Genomic DNA, 17,399 nt, shown 5'->3' on the forward strand with positions numbered 1-17,399 from the left:
AAAAAAAAAAAAATAACTACAAAAAAGAACGGCATAAAACAATTATTAAAATACACAAAAAAAAAAAAAAAATTAATATACTTCAAAAATATGATTAAACTTAAGTCTACATCTGCGTAATAACAAAATGCAAGTAAGCATAAGAGATACAAATCAACAACAAAAACTACTATAATTATTAATATAAAGTTAAAATTAAAATTAACATTAAACAAAATCAACAACAACAACCAAAAAAAAAAAAGAATATCAATGTTATTAACATTAATTTAATTAAGCAAATATAAAAATTAAAACAAGAACAAGAACACAAATACAAGTACCTATCCTTTAAACAAAAACATAACGTAAACCAAGAAATAACATTAAATAAATAAAATGCGCACGTTTATTTACTATCTATCAAAAACAAAAAAAATTTCTTCCCTAAAAACAAAAATAATTATTAAATGTTTTTATTTTTACATCTACCCTGGGAAGAAAACCTAATAGATATTGTATGCTGTACGTCATGTTCCGCTCTCGTCCCCCAACCGTTTAATCGAAGACTTTACATTCATTTCAATATTAATACCGGTTCAACGCTACGAATTGATAGAGAAAGCTGCTGATTATTAGTGTCTGGCCTTGTTTGTGGAAACAAAAAGATACATGAAGAAACATGCCAGCTGAAATTGTCAATCAAAAAGGCAATTTTTATAAGTCTTACAACAGTTGATTCAAACTTTGGGACTCATATAAGTGAAGCAATTTTGCTTATTAATGAAACGGTATCGTCGCCTGGTGGGTGAAAACTATCCGCCGATGGAAATTGCAATATTTTTCCGTTGACCTCATTAAACTGCGTTTATAATCTCAGTTCCGGGATGGGGGAAGGGGGACATTTAAATTAAATGTATAAATTTTTCATAAAATGGAAATAAAATAGATTTATCAATGTTTGTGTATATTATATACATACATATATATTATAAACATTTGTAAAATTTTCAGAAATCTATAAATTAAATGGCTCGCTCATATGTTGGAATATAAGTGAAGGTCTTCTGGTCTGAGTTTCCACACTTTCGCATACGATGGCAATTTCAATCACTTTTGTGGTTTATAAAATTTTCAATCTGGTAACACATTACTTATCTTTCGTTTTTCTTCTTTATTTCTAATACAATAAAGTGAATGCGAAAGCCGGAATGATCTGAATATTAAAACTAATTAAACTAAATATATGTAAGTCTTTCAATAAATAAATAATCTGTTAAGACGGATCAACCCAGTTATTATGTAATCGGTAAAAAATTTCTCTTTAAACGTTGGAACGTTTTGACGCGTCTGCAATTTCTCTATGTATTCGATACGTTTTTTTGTTCTCGTGCGTAAAATTGCTTTTTCTTGCTTGGAACGTGCATTATGTGTGTGTATGTCCAGATAAATGGCGCCTAACTTAACTATGTTAGATTCGATAAAGTAATGCGACCAATTGATCGGGTCATACAATTAGGAGGCAGTGTAACTCTCAATTGGAAATACAAATTAACCATTCCGCGCAGAAATAATAAGAGCACAACACATTTGATTGAAAAGGCAATACATCAAGGCTAACCTTACATCAACATGCAAATGTTGAGTACAGAAAGTCCACATTGACTTCACCAAATAGGAAATTCATATGCAAATATTTTGTATAAATATCTTTATTCCCAGACTATGATGCCATCATCAAGTTCGAGCCAAGTTAATTGGATTTAGGCTTATTGATGATTTCAATAATTCAAGCGTTTACATGCCGTCAAAAAGAAACCATTAAAATTAATGGTAATAGTAGTATTTGCGATAAAGCATTCCTTTCTTCTTTCACTAACCAAATGCACTAAATATAAATATATTGATGTAACGAGCCATTCAAGACCAACAGCCAGCAGAAAATAGCACGCTTTAGCAGATCAAACATTAAATTTAAGCGATGACTAATGGCAGAAAAATGAAAAATATAAAAAGTGCTAAATTTATAACAATTATAGAAAATTTTGGTTAATTAAACGATTAACTATCCGAATAAACTAAGTTAGTTCCTTACGATAGGCTTCACAGTAAACATTAAAGATGTAATAAAGCTTGCATGCTTTAAATAAATGAAAAAACTTTCCACCATTTTCAAACTTCCTTTATGTAAAAAGGATAGAAATGGAGCTGCTATATCACTTATAATATCCATATCTGCAGGTGAAGTGAAATTGAAAAAAAAGAGAACAAAACAGACTTTACGGCTTTTTTCCATTAGCTATTAAAAATGATAATTCGTTTACAGATCTGTGTTTCTCATAGGCAAAGCAGTAAACTGGAATAAAATTCTTCGTATTGATAATAATCGAGAGCATTTTCCTTTGTCATGATATTAATTACTTTTATGGGGATTGAAAGCAAAGAAATAGGTTTAAAATTTCTTAGATTATTTATGTCTTCAGCTAGCTAATGAATAGACAATATTTGCATGCATCGCCAGTCACCCGTGATTATTTAACCAGCAATGATTGATAGTAAACAACAAGGCTGAGCGGTATTCATTGCAAAGAGCTTTTATTTAGGCAAAACTTGATCCCACCAGAGAAAGCATTACTAGACTTTCTTTTCAGTTTGCAGAATATGTGTAAGTCAGGTGGGAAGGATTGCATGGAGGGCATGTCAGAATGATTACCAATCGGCACATAATTCTTTGGATAACAAGTCAAGATACCGTTAGTTATCACGATCGTATCATGTGGAAAATGTAGTTGCTGCTTTGCGATGTATTTGAAGATGCTCATTAACATATGTTCAGAAGGATCGTGCATTACCGCTATCGTCAAATATCATAGAGAATCAGCATAGCTAATCGCTCTCTCTTTACAAGCTTGTTATCTAAAGAAGGATTCAAAAAAGATCAATAAATTGCTGTTAAAAACCTCAGTCTGGGATTGAAACTTCTTTGAATTGATGACATATTATGTCAACTTCGGACAGGCAATTCCGTATAAATTTACATGAAGTGCAATTCTCAATATTTTTTAAAGAGTCTGTAAATGACTGAAAAACGACGAGAATATACTGAAAGTTAATCATTAAAGCCATCCTTAAATGATTGTATTTGAAAATTTCTATTGTGTATCCAATTGGTCGGTTTCAATTTGTGTGTTTATTTCTTTATTACTCCACTATTTCCTGTGAAAATTAACTTGTAAAAAACGCATATATATAAAATACTTCCATAAAACTTAAAACGTTATGACTTTACTGCAGGAAGGTCATAACATCCAATGCCTCTACTAGGGCCTTCTATTTATGCAGCGTTGACTCTTAATAATATAGATTGCTTATAGTGTTGTATTTGTAAATCCTTAGTTATTGATTAACAATAGTTAACATTATCATTCACCATGTTATGAAACCATCTAGCTTCTACAATCTACACAAGTACATTTCCTCCGTGAAGTCAGTTACTAGAATGCCATATCGCTCACAATCAAAAAAATCACAAAGCTTTTAAATTTCATCACAAAAGTGATGCGAGACAATAGGAATGTGTGGCTTTATATTTGTTGCCTTCATAATGACATTGCCGGCAGCTGATTTATAAGGAATACCTGGATTACTTCATTAATCAAAATGCTTTACTTCATTAATCAATTGCTTTCCAAATCGGCACCACAAAATACTAACACACATTATGCGGCAGGTAATTATCTGAAATTCTAATGGGCAAATAAATATGATTGTAAATAGGCCAATTTTTCGACTTTGTCAGTTGACGCCGTAAAAGAAATTTTTGCCAAATGAAACACACACGTGAGTACAATTGTAATGTACCATTGATGGTTTATTTTGTGATTGTATTTTATATATGTTTAGACACCTTGACGTGAGAATTTACGAGGCCGAGTGTGACATTCCAAGTAAGAAGCGAAAGTAAGTCCAGGCATTAATCTTCATTTTCAATATTAATAATTATATAATGTTATTAATAAAAATAATTATACTTTGCCAGATAATCATTCTATGATGAAAGAACAAAGACGATTTGAAAAGGCTCTGGGCTCTGACACCTTGCATTTGTTTAAACAGCAAAAACAGAAAAAGGAGAAACTGTCAAATAAAAAGCGGATGATGAAATTTTTAACAGAAATTAAAGAAGAGCTTAAGTCGTTTTATGATAGAAAGTTACAGCTGGCCAAAGAAATGAACGATTTAATTCGGCCACGTAAATTCGAAAGTGAAGATTTGGAACTCGATTCTCGCTTCTATTTTCATTTATTATTTTCATTATATATTAACATATAAATTTACCTACAAAGAATATATAGTGTTTGAAAATCAATTGCAAATCAACACTTCGTTTTTTTTATATATAAATAAAAACCAACTTTTTAATGTATTCCTTATATTTTTGTATTTCAATAAATTTCAATATGAAATAGTGGACAATATTTTTTATTGCTTCAATTGGGAAACCATTACCGCAATGTCGACACCGTCCACAAAATAAGATGTGGGGTCAGCGGAAGATAAATCCCGAGTTTCTGGACTTTGTACAATATAGCACACACAGATGTTTTGAAGAGTTGCATCTTTGAATCGTATCTGCTTTTCCGGTCTTCCATTAAAATACGCTATGAAACCTTGAAAATTGAATAGACTCAATTTAGATTGTTGACAAGTGAATTTAATGCTAAACTTTATGTATACTAATGCATCTCCCAACAATGTTCCTTGCCTTGCAATGAATATCCGATGAATATGTTTTCCTCAACATTACTTGATTATTTAATAACAGTACTTTACTTGCTTTTCTATGGTTTGTTTAGTAGAATGGATTAGACTTTTTGCCAATAAGATCAATACATTCTGCAGAGTTACGGGTTTTTATTTGTTGATCCTTTTCGCTTTATCAAAAATATCGACATAATAGGATGATGCATGCAACGATTAATGATAAAGAATTAATTACAAGCTTTGGCAAATTAAGAGTATCAATTAGACAATTGAAGTAAAACGAGGATTTAATTTACTTACCTTTCGGACACTTAATTTGTTTTGTGGTGATACAGTTATTTGAAACTAAATAGCTTTGTTGAATCTAAATAAGCAATGCTTACTCAAGATGCGATCTATTTCGCTCACGCTTAATCTGACAGATATGAGAGAAAGCGTTTTTTGCACATATTGTGTATACATATAGCAAAAACACTTGAAAATAAAGTATGACTGTCATGGATATTCGGTGTCCAGAATATTGATTGTGTGTGTGGCAACTCTATTTCTCAAAATCCGTTGACAATTTTTGATAAGTGCATTTACAAAGTACATAAATTTTTGTCTTAGGAGCCCGGAAAATGGAAAAAATTTGACAAACAAAATCAGTAAACCGGTAATTGCATTTTAAGATTCCATTCGTGGAGACGAAGTTTTATTTCGCAAGTTTATTTAGTGTCCTTTATACCGAAACGAATAGATAAAAGATCAAAAAGGAAACAAAATGCCTTTATTTATGTTAGTAATATTAACCTTTCTTACGGCTGCGGTGCTTTCGCAAAATCCGGAGCCCATAATTGCCAATAAAGGTAAATTGAAATATTATGATAAATTCACATAAATAGCTAATATAAATAATTATAGTCAATTATTTGGAGCTTGGTAAATTATATACATATAAGCCGAAGAGAAGCTTTGGTCCATTCGCTGATGATAATTTGCATACTTTTTGTTATCGTGCCAAAGACAAAACGATAAGACGTTTATTTGAAACTGTTGAGTTGCGGCTAAATATTGAAGGTGACAATTATAAACAGTATGATGGCGCCACGCCGGAGGAAGTCCGAAAGCATTATAATCAAGAACAATCATTATTTAGCTTTACTTTATTCTCCCAAAAACGTGTACGTTTGCATTTGTCACCGTTTGTCTCCAGTTGTTTAGGTATGGCGTCTCAGAATCCCTACACTTTAGAGCTGAAAATATTGCGTATAGATTTTTGGCGAGTTATACAGCTGTTGTTAGGCTACTTGGTGTTTCAATATGCCAGCAATTTAAGCCATAATGCAATATTTTATTATGTGACGGGAATTGTCTTGGGTGTATTCTCGTCGTTTATGCTGCTCATATGGTTGACTAGTAAATTAGTACCAAGGTAAGCGCTTTCGTATGTTATATTTCACATAAGCTACATACATTTTCATCTCTGCAGACGCCCTGCCATGTATGGTATTTTAATAGGCGGTTGGACCGTAGGCTTGTGGATGATACAGCTACTATGGGAGCATATGCAAGTTATTATGGTTACATACAGAACCTATGTTTTCTGGTATATAATGATAACTGGTTCAATATCTTTCATTGTTTGTTATCGTTGGGGTCCGCCAACTAACCAACGTTCTAAGAACATCATAAAATGGCTCTTACAGTTGGCATCTCTTACTATGATTTACTTTTCAAGCTTTTACGAAGAAGCAACATCTGTATTTATTATAACCGTAGTTGCGTCAAAGTGCTTTCCGAAATCACTTTGGTATAAATGCCGCTCTTACTGGTTAAGAAAATTTCCACCTAAAGTTCGTTTACTAACACTTGAAGAATTTGATGAGCAGGGTGTTATTGAGACAAACAAAGCTTTGGAAGATCTTCGGAAATATGCGGCTAGCCCCGATTGCAATCAGTGGAAGGTAAATAATCTAGAAATAATACGAATTGCACAAAAAATGTTTACATATTAAATATATATATACAGATGATGACTAAATTACGCGATCCTTGTCGTTTTGCGGCTTTTGTGGAGGGAGCCTCACATTTAAAACATGAAGTTTTATTTTTCGAATCTTTAAAATATTCCGATGCTGATGACGAAAATAGTGATATTAGCATGGATGAAAGCGAGAATGAGGAAAATCTGTGTAAGAGCAATACCGGACATGCCGATGAAGACATATTAAGCGAAGAAGACGAATATAGTCATGCTAGTGGGGACTATAAGTTTCGAAGTCTACGTGCTTCAACGAATAATCGTACGCCTAGTGTTGACAATGAACCATCTACCTCACGACGTTCGTTAATGAGACTGAGGCAACGACTGCTCGCACCAAATTTAAGATCGCAACAATATTCAATAACTTCCCACAACATCACACCAGGTAGTTCCCCCTTTACTGTGAATGATAATGGATACTCGTCGCGTACAATACCCTCCTATATGTATAGAGTAACATCGATACATGAGCACCGTAGTACGAATGAATTTGATGATAACGATATGTAAATGTTCGCGCTTATTTGCTGCGTAGGGATCTTGAACAACTCTCTGCAGTTGTAGGATATAAGCAGTGGCAAGCTTTTTATATCGTCGTTGTTTTTTTTCGTTCCTTTTCAAAATTTGCGATCGTCATTAAAATAATTTTATAGCTTTTACAATATTTCCGCACAACTTACTAATAGTTCATAAGAGTGGACCCATCTCGTAATTTTATTTATTTTATATTTATTCTAACGCAGTGGTCAATAATTGGCCAAATTGACAAATAGACTTTGTATCTGTAGAATAATTTATTTCGGTTTTGGAAGTGCATTCGCTGTCTTGCGTGAAATTTGGGAATAAGAGAAAAGTTTTCCAAATGAGTAACGTATTTGATCGTTGTGGAACAAGTACATAATTACCGCAACACGTAAACTCCAGTGCGAAATTGCATGAAATTAAGTTTAGCTAGTTAACTGTGTATGATGTATATATCCGTAATGATGAGTCCATCTGTCCTTGGTGAATTTCTTCATAAAATTTAATCAGTATAAATGTGCATTTGGCATAATAATGTATTTTAGAAAATATATTTGTCATTTTGTAAATTAGTTGCATCTGATACATATACTGTAGTGTTTGAGGAGCATACGGGTATATCGGTAAAGATCTTGATACAGTTAACTGATTAAAACGTTGCGATACGAACCGTATGTTCCAGATGGTGTCAAGTGATTACTATTTGTTTGCAAATTAAATGGGGAATGCCTCAGGAACAAGTTATGAGGTTAGTGCGGGAACAGAAACATATTTTAAACTTATTGGTTGATATATCATTTTTCTACATAATTTGTCATTTATTTTTACTTTTCATGTAAAATAATAGAATTTTGTAATAAAATATTTGATAGTTGTAAAAAGAATAAGTAAGAAAAGTATATTTGGTCGCCACCGAATATTTTATACTCATCACCGTTATGTTAAAAAAAGACGAAAAAAGTAAAAGAACTAAATTTTCATGCTCTATAATATGGAGTGGGCAGTTTTTATCGTATAGGCGCGTGGGCGTTGTAGGTATGTCCTTTGAAAAGTTTGAATAATTTTCAAATTCTTTGGCAAATTTTTAAGCGATCCCGTCCTTTCCACTAACGGGAGAATGTTTATCACAAATACTAAACAATTGAGCGGACACACAGATGAATAAACAAGCAGACGAACGCGGCCGATTGTTTCCATTTTTGTAAAAGTTCGACTACAATGTCCATAGAATATGCGTTCGAATTGTTTCACATTTATCTGTTTTAGCTAATGAGTAATGAACAATAAACCAGTTTTGTTGTATTGCGTTTGTAAAATAGACGTGTTCTCGATCGATTTGGCTCATTTTCAATACCAAACTGTGTGCACGAAATTTTCAATGGTTCTGTCAAATTTGTAGTCCATAGCTTCATATTTGCGACCAGAATAATATTTACAACAGAATTTACGTACAGATGGACATACTTAAATTGATTTAGAATTTCATGCTGATCAAAAATATGTACAGTTTCTGGTGTCTCTGAAGCTTTCTTTCGGACGTTGTAAAGCTTTGACAAAGCGAACTTATTTCATCCCGGAAGGATGGCAGGTAAAATGGTAGGCAGAAGAAAGCTTTAGAGAGACCACGCAAGGTAAACTTATTTCGAATCGATTCAAGCATTTCCGTCTGTACAACTACACATGAAGATGTTTGCAACGGGCAGACACACAGAAAGACAGGCATTTGTAAATCGATTTGGAAATTGATGCTGATCACGAATGTATATAGTTTAGGGGGTCTCTGATGCTTCGTTCTGGCCGTTGCAAACATTTTGACAAAATAAATCTGTCATCCTCCGGTGATGGGTGTAAAAACAAAAAAAATCAAGCGCGTTCAATAAGTCGCGAATATGTGCAAAAATTGTAAATTTACATACATCTTATGACATTAAGTTCCACTACTGCCTCAAACCCTAAGAAAATTAAATAAAATTGATTTACTTTTATGCTAAAAATAACTTTCCTTTTTCTTCATGTCAACATTCTTTTCATCTCTTTGGGAAAATACATAAAGCTCTGTTAATTAGTTAAAACTGACAATAATAACAGATTTCAACAGATTTAAAAAGAAAATTTCCTGCAATGAAAATAGTACTCCAGCACAACAGATGCCCACATGTATGTGCAAAAAACTTTAATAAGAAAATCCGCCAGACTCTACGATGCACTTCGATAGTTTCGTATTGTTATGAAAGTGAAAATGATGTAAGCCACCGGCAAGTGAACAACACAGGCAGACTTTGTTTACAACGACATTATCGAATATCTCCTGCTGTATTGGGTCAAAGAAAATAAAAAGGAAATCCCATCGTTCAACTTTCTATGCATTGGATATATTATCGTCTGCCTGTGCAGTTTCTTTCTCTTCGAGGAAAGAAAAAAAGCGAAAACCTTAAAGCTTTTAGTAAATAAATAACATGAAATTTATAAAAGCCGAAGAAAAACTTGAAATTTCTTGAATTATGCAATAAAATGATGCTATGCCAGCCAATACATAATAGCGACCAACAAACACACTAACCAAATGTTAAAAGAGTTTATGAAAATATAAAGTGATGGTTCATGGATTTTATGTGCATCTTGGATTTCTTTCTCTATTTTCACACATGCAGTTGCAATTGTGTTATGGCATCATGACACACTGCCAGCAGCAGTGGATAATAATGATCAAGTGATAGAAAGTACTTAAGTTTGTATGAATTTTCTTTTGCCAAAATACAAGCGTACATTCACGTATATCCCATCATATACTATTTGAGAGTCATATTTTAGTAACATTCGTTTCCGTGTTGTATGTTAATCCGCAGCATGGTTAGCACAATTAATAAAGCAACATTCACCTCAAAGCAAAATTTTCATATTCACTATCTAATTGCAAAAATGTTTGCGGACACGTAGCGCACAATTTCACGTACATTCTATGAACTTCAGTTAACAACCTCACCTTCTTACTATCTTAAGTTGAAAGTTATCCGCCTGAGTAGCCGAAGGCGAGGAATCTCGATTAGCAAGTCAATGGTCGTGGGTTCGAATCTCAAGTGCGATAGAGTTTTGAATAACAGCCGATAGATAGCCTTAGATGCTAATGCTTTTAAGAATTTAGTCTTAGAATTTATTTCTCTGGCGAAATTAATAATAATAATAATAAGTTGAAAATTTCATATTTCCATTTCAATCTTTGCAGACGTGCGAATTCCAGCGATAAGATGATTAATTGCTTGGTTATGTTCAAAACGATCGCCAACTCGATATCTCATATTGTATTGTCGCAACCAGGCAGAAAAAAAAAATAGTCTACCATTATTCTTCTGTATGGTAGCTAATGTCATGTGGCCCGTCGTAATCATTTTTACATGATCCTGGGAGATATTTACATTAAATTTTGTATTAATATTTTCTGTACATTAAATTTTAACGCTTTTTATGTTTAGATTGCATGCTATTCACTGAGAATGTTTATGTCGAACGGATGGCGTGCATATGTGTAAACGAATGAAAGGAAGGACGGATGGACGGACGTACATACAAACACGATTATATTCGCTTTGTGTGTGCTTACAGCTTATGAATTCTTTTATGGCCATTTTCAGATGTTAGAAAGGAAAAGGTAAATTTCTTCTTTCGTTTACAACCTTTTGTTGGCTTTTTTTTTTTTTTTTTTTTTTGCTGTGAGGTGGAAAACCATCAATTGGCGCCCATCAGGGCAGTGCGAGACTTTAACGCGCTAAAAACAACCCCTCCTATTCCCTGCCCTGTGGCACGACCGTTTAGGTAAACCTTCACAGGGAGGGTAGCCGTTTAGACAACACTCATACCGCCTTCCATGTTTTCAGATTGTGCGACAGATTTGTCACAAGATTGTCGGGGAGAGGTAACACTCCAATTTCCTTCTGTAGTCTCTGTCGTTCGTTATGGTTTTTTGGACAGACAAAGAAAACATGTTTCAGCGTCTTCGATGCTCTCACAAAAACTACAGAATGGGTCCTGCTCTATTTTAAACCTATTCAAATATGGTCGAAAGCAACCATGGCCGCTAATTAGTTGTGTCAAATAAAAGTTAACTTCACCATGTTGCCTATTCACCCAGGGCCGCAAATCTGGTATGAGCCGGTGCGTCCATCTATCTTTCTTGTCTGTGTGTATGTGTGTGTGTCTCACATAATCGTGTAAAATAAGTGAAACATTGTAAAAAAAGGCAGATAAAATAATTTAACATTCAAAATGAATAAATTGTAACCTATACTCCAGTATACTGAAAAACTGTTTCAGCTAAGATTAAATAATTCTTTCTAAACAGAATCTAAGATGTGAACAGTATCAGATTTCAATAGCGTTTAATCTGAGTACCTGCCGTAAATGACTAACCTCAGCGCGCCCAAGTGCACGCGAGTCAACTTGATAAGCGACAACCTACGCCCCTCAAAGAGTAGGACAATCTCCACTGACTGAGGTCCTATTACTCTTGATGTACCTAAAGAGAAAATGGATGCCATCTATTTTCTCGATTTTTGGTAGCCGCCGAGGTCTGTCTGACACCTCTTTGCCGCCAATCTTCGGAGTAACCATAGCCATCACGATACTCCCCGAAGGGCCGTATCCGGCAGCCAGATAGGAAGGCATTCAGCCCGGTAGTCTGAAGGGTAGTACATTGTCATGGGCTTACGCCCTGCTGTGCTGATCACATACTGCACGCGGCGGAAGCCTCTCTAGCCTTTGGACCTCAGATACCTTCCAGACGGCCATCCAGTAAACTGTCTCTTCTCGAAGCAATAATGCTTTCAAAGACGTTATCACACAGCGCACACCCAACCATTTCCAGCAGAACTAGCACTTCGTAGTACCGGCAGAACCTGACCAAGGTTGATGGCCTCTATTGTGGAGGATCAAACGGAAGAATAAAATTTCCAAAAAAAGGGAGTACCCTTCTGATACCCCTTTAGATTTCCAAGAGCAAAAGCCGTTACGCTCAAGACCCTCTTTGCCGAGTACCTGAGCAGCTCCCATAAGTGAGAGCCAGTCGGGAAAGGCAGCTACCCTTTATAGGGAGCATTGCGAAGGTGAGGGTTTCGGTACGTCTATCATCCTCCGAAAATTCACATAGGATCGCTTTCCATATGAACAGAACAAAATTGAATTCGAAAAAGTTAAGTGTAAAACTGATATTCCTCATATGCCCCCTCAATAGATCTTCATATTTTTTATTTGTAAATACGTCGAACCTGTTTTCAAATTAGCTTATAGAAGTGAAAAATTTCTAAATATTTATATTTTCATAGTCAATATACCAATAGATTCAGAATCATTTCTGAACCAAGTTAAGTTTATTTACCCACCTGATGTGCGGCCATGTGTTCTTTTGTTCAATTTATATTTAAAATAGTTTTCATTTCATGCTTCGTTGCAAAGAGGAATGCTCTTGAAAATAATTCCGATTTGAATATTTTGAAGAGAGTTTCGCATTGAAAACCCTATTCGAGAAAGTGGATGCATAGAAAAATTTGTCTTTTCACCGCCAAAGTTTTATAAAAATATTATTGTATTGACCACTCATTGCACTAGCTGGAAACCGTAGATTCGTTCATGGATTTAGGGGTTCTATTCGGCCAAAGATTACGTTTCAATATGCACATTGAGCTCTCTTTAAGTAAAGCTAGGCCCGCGCTAGGTTTCATTAAGAGGTGGTCGAAAGAGCTTAAGGATTCTTACATCACAAAAAGGCTATATAAATGAGTACAGTTAGACGAATACTTGAGTATGTCTCTGCTGTTTGCCCTTAAGGAGTTTAGGTTGGGAGCCCATTGTTTCTCGGCACTCTTCTGAAAATAGTTGGCTTTTGTTTTGCGCCACTTGACAAACGTAGACTTATTCTTGCTGTTTACTTCAGGCTTAGTCAAGCTCAAGCTTTTATGTTCAATCCTAAATGATGTCTATCGCTTAATCTCAATATCGAACTCGTTAAAGTCTATTAAGCTAGCTATCCTTAAGAGGCGCAACCTGCGCGTATCATATTGAAACTAACTTAACTGGTGTTGTTTAGTGTTAGCGGTTGCCAAGCTTTTGTATGTTTGCAATGGCTTGGGGTTCACTCGCAACCTGGATCTGTACCGGTTATGGGTGTGCCTCTGTGCTAGATGTGTACATGCTTTTTTCCTTTCTTTCTTATTTATTTATACGTGAATTTCTTCTTCTTTCTTTAATTGTGGCAAAATCCTGTCGTTTCATCGGTCTTTTCATTTTTGGGAAAAAGCTGCAGTCCGCAAGTCCGGTAAATACGATGGCTTAGGCATGATTAGCGTGTCGATTTTGGCCAAAAAATTGCGAATAAGCAATGACGTATGAGCTGGCACATTACCGTACTGCACGTTACGCGGCTAACTATATCCGAAAAAATTGCATGACATGAGCCAACCGATATGCCGACATCCTCAACAACTTCATAGCAATTTTCTTCACTACTTCAAGATCTTCATCGGTTGTTGGCTTGATAGCGGCGTCCAGATCGTGCATCGTCTCCGCGGTGTTCTGTGAAGAGCTTGTACCACCTTTTTTTTTTTTGCTCAAAATAAACTCGTCGAACGCTGCAGTCAACATTTTAAGTGAGCTGGAGCACACAATTTTGTATTTCACAATAAATTTAATATGGATTCTTCGATCCATTTTTTTCGATAGCAAAACATCGTACACCAAAACACATCTAACCTTTATAATTGTGAAGCATAAAGTGGAAATGCAAAATGGCTGATAAAGATAACATGTGTTGGGGACATGTGTACCAAAACAACAACGAATGTACATAGCGATCATTCCATCACGATCGAATATAATTTCCTTACTTGTTTTGTATTTGTTTTAACATATCACTTAACATTCTTTGAGTCTTGCGTGGCTTGAATGCAATGAAAATGAATTGCATATGTGAGGGCTCGTGTAAGCTCGTGATTAATCATCAAATGTTTGCATCTATGTACCCAAAAAAAACTACACTAAAATAATATATGTCGCTAAGAGCCTTTCTTTTTATTATATCGTAAAATGATAGAACTACGCTAATTCTATTTAAATAGAGTAGAAATAATTTGGAGAAAATTTGTTGTATATCAGTTTTGCTCTTGATAATCATTTCACGTTATCTCAATCTCAATCCATACTGCTTAGGCTTGCATAAGTTATAAGTCCGCTAAGTTTTAGTTGATTATGCGCAGATCATTTTCTGCTATAAAATATGATGAAATGATTGATTCTTCAAGCTTCAGTTGTATCGCTCGTGATCTGTATGTTGTAATTTTTTTTTCTATTGCAATGCATAAGTTAATGCATGTATTGAAAATATTGCAACAATATTAATATATATATATATATATATATATTTTAAAACATTTTATTTATTAACTTAGTAAATAATGAATTTTTTGGAAAAATTATTATCCACATTACACTTTGTATAACGATAAGGATTTGTACGGAAAAGTTTTACATACATACATTGATTAAAAATAAAAAAAAAAAAATAATAATATTGAAAATGTTTTAAAATTTAGTTTCATAGATAAATTTTAATTTTTAATTTTTATTAATTTTGCAATAAAAAACTTTTGAATTTATTACAGTGGATTAGAGAGGATTTTGGGCTTAATAACTTTAACTGGCAAAACTAGTATGCAAGGTGAAGAAAAATACATTTCCTTCCCTTGAAAAGCATATGCAAACAAGATGATCACCACTGAGTTGAAAATTTTTCCGTCTTCCACTGGAATCATGATTTTTTATTCGTTAATTTTTTTGTTTTTTTTTTTGTTTTACTATTAATTGCAATGTGGATACTATCACAAACCTGGTATCGTTCACTTTATTTGTCTTTAATACTATGGTTGTTAGATTGCAAGTTGTCATCATCATGTATGCATAGAAGCAACGGACATACACAAAGACCAATTGGTTTGGCACTGTTTGTGGTATATAAACTTAAGACAATCTGCTATAGGTTGTCAGTCAACAAGCGGTGCTTCTACAGTTTAGGGAAACAAAGTGATTTTCGGAGGATTTCAATAAATAAAACATCAATAATATGAAAGTATGTGTGATTTCATTGAATTAAATTAACGGGATTGCTTAGTTTATAAGCATGTGTTTGAATAAACAATTCCATCGAATCCCTATGAATATAAAAATAAAAGAAAAATTTTTCCCATTTTTACATAAAATGTGTTCACGTAGTTCACCGCTAGCACAAAATTTTACATCCATAATATCATATTTTTGTTGTATTTAAGTCGTTTCGCTTTTATCTATTCTCCATTCTATGTATATATAATTGTTTGGGTGAAAAGTAAAGATTCGAAGTGCAAAATTGTGATTCCACATAAAATGTGTAACGAATATAATTGTGTTGGCAATTGAAAGTATTTGAAGTGAACGTGAACTATATTTTTCTATAGAGTTGTCTATAAGTGCAAATTGGGTAAAAGAGAAATTTGAATATGCTTCGTTTGTTCTCTTCGCACTCTTTTTTTATCTATTATTATATAATTGACGGATATCATTGCCAATGGAAAAGAGAGATGGGGAGAGGAGGGAAGGGGTGGAGTTTTGAAATTTCTTTCTAACTAAATTTACATAAAAGTATATTTTCCAATCAAAAGCTAGTAAAATATACATAAAAAAGTATATGCTTTGAGAACTAGGGCCTATCTATGATCTTAAGCCGATTGTTAATGAGGATAAAATAAATAATTTTTTCCCTTAAATTTAGTCTAATTCATAGAATGATATTAATTATTAATAAAGAGAAGTTGTCTTCTTCATCTTGGACTCATCACTATCCCCCAAGACGACAGAAACACGTAGCCTTAACATAGTGAAACTTTAATTGAGACTTCTTACAACGTTAGTAATATTGTACTGGAATTTCGTTCTCAAGAGCCTATCAAAATTGACTTGACGAAGTAAATTGTTATGGAGCTGCACTCTGTCTTGGATGCATTGTAGTATTTTACGATAGTACGAGGACCAGGACCATCTTAAACTACAGATTTTTAATTATCATCATTAGTTTGTTCGCCATCTGTCCTCGAAGCTTTCAACATTCGTAAAATGTAAAACAAATAAAGCTAACGGATCAAATTTGAGAGTGAACGTTACTTATCCAATAATATGTCAACAAACAGTGTCTAACTGACTAAGAAAAACCAAAAAACAAAAAATTCTCTAAATATGATTAATAATTCCTTATAAGCAATGGCAGATATATCGTTTTACGTCGATCGATGCAAATATTTAAAGGAGGAAAATTCAAATTGTGAAAATATTAACGATTAGCGAAATTATAAACACCCATGCAATTATTAAGTCGGATATATCCAATATTCTAATATCTAAGAATATATATCCGCGAATGGTTAAATATTTGTATACTTGCCCAAGTTCTCCTTTAGAGGAGTGATGAGGGGAATTAAAAGATTTCAGAACAGAATAGCAATACAATAAATTGCTTTACCAAAACTACAAGGCTCAATATCTAATGTACTTTTATAAATTAGACCCGATAGCCTGTGTTGCTAGTGCTCAATATCTTTTTTCTTTTTTCTCTAAGAATTTATTTCATTAGTCTAAAAATTATAATAATAATAAAAATAAAAGATTCCGCGCATTCAATGGCTTAGTACAGTGTTGCGGTCTTAAAGTCAGTAGAGATTCAACTAGCAGTTAACTCAATTATTACCAGCAAGAGTACAATTTTTCATTTGCGCTTCAACCTATTATTAAATCAACATTTACTAGACTATTATGGGCTATGACATGGGACGCATATAGGGATACAATTAGCTCCCAATAGCTCGTCTATATGATAAGAGCTAATGATGTGTTGAAAGAATTGAAGAAAGCAGTGTTTGGATATGAAGGATATGTTATTCACTTCCTTTCAGATTCGTTTTCACATGCGGCGGATTGATCTGACTGATAGAAGGAAGAAATAATTATATCGTTGGGTATTTAGAAATTGATTTTCGTAAAATTGCGCGCTAAGATTCTCTTGCCTGTTTACTGGCAAAATAATGCATAGCATATCGCT

The 17,399-nt window shown here is 33.8% G+C and overlaps 1 protein-coding gene and 1 long non-coding RNA gene across 2 annotated transcripts; both read left to right on the plus strand.

The window, feature by feature from the left end:
- Positions 1-948: 948 nt before the first annotated feature.
- LOC119639481 lies at positions 949-4,260 on the plus strand. Its single transcript, XR_005247548.1, has 3 exons — positions 949-3,819; positions 3,883-3,939; positions 4,019-4,260. It is a non-coding gene; the product is annotated as an uncharacterized LOC119639481 (long non-coding RNA).
- A 1,067-nt stretch (positions 4,261-5,327) lies between these two features.
- On the plus strand, positions 5,328-8,172 carry LOC119635583 (nuclear envelope integral membrane protein 1-like). The gene is made up of 4 exons (XM_038030456.1): positions 5,328-5,591; positions 5,647-6,157; positions 6,215-6,689; positions 6,755-8,172. Exons 1-4 carry the CDS (start codon positions 5,507-5,509, stop codon positions 7,277-7,279), a joined length of 1,596 nt encoding a protein of 531 aa, XP_037886384.1. The 5' UTR covers positions 5,328-5,506; the 3' UTR covers positions 7,280-8,172.
- The last annotated feature ends 9,227 nt before the right edge of the window (positions 8,173-17,399 follow it).

Source organism: Glossina fuscipes, unplaced genomic scaffold (assembly GCF_014805625.2).
Source record: "Glossina fuscipes isolate IAEA_lab_2018 unplaced genomic scaffold, Yale_Gfus_2 0, whole genome shotgun sequence".
Taxonomy (NCBI): domain Eukaryota; kingdom Metazoa; phylum Arthropoda; class Insecta; order Diptera; family Glossinidae; genus Glossina; species Glossina fuscipes.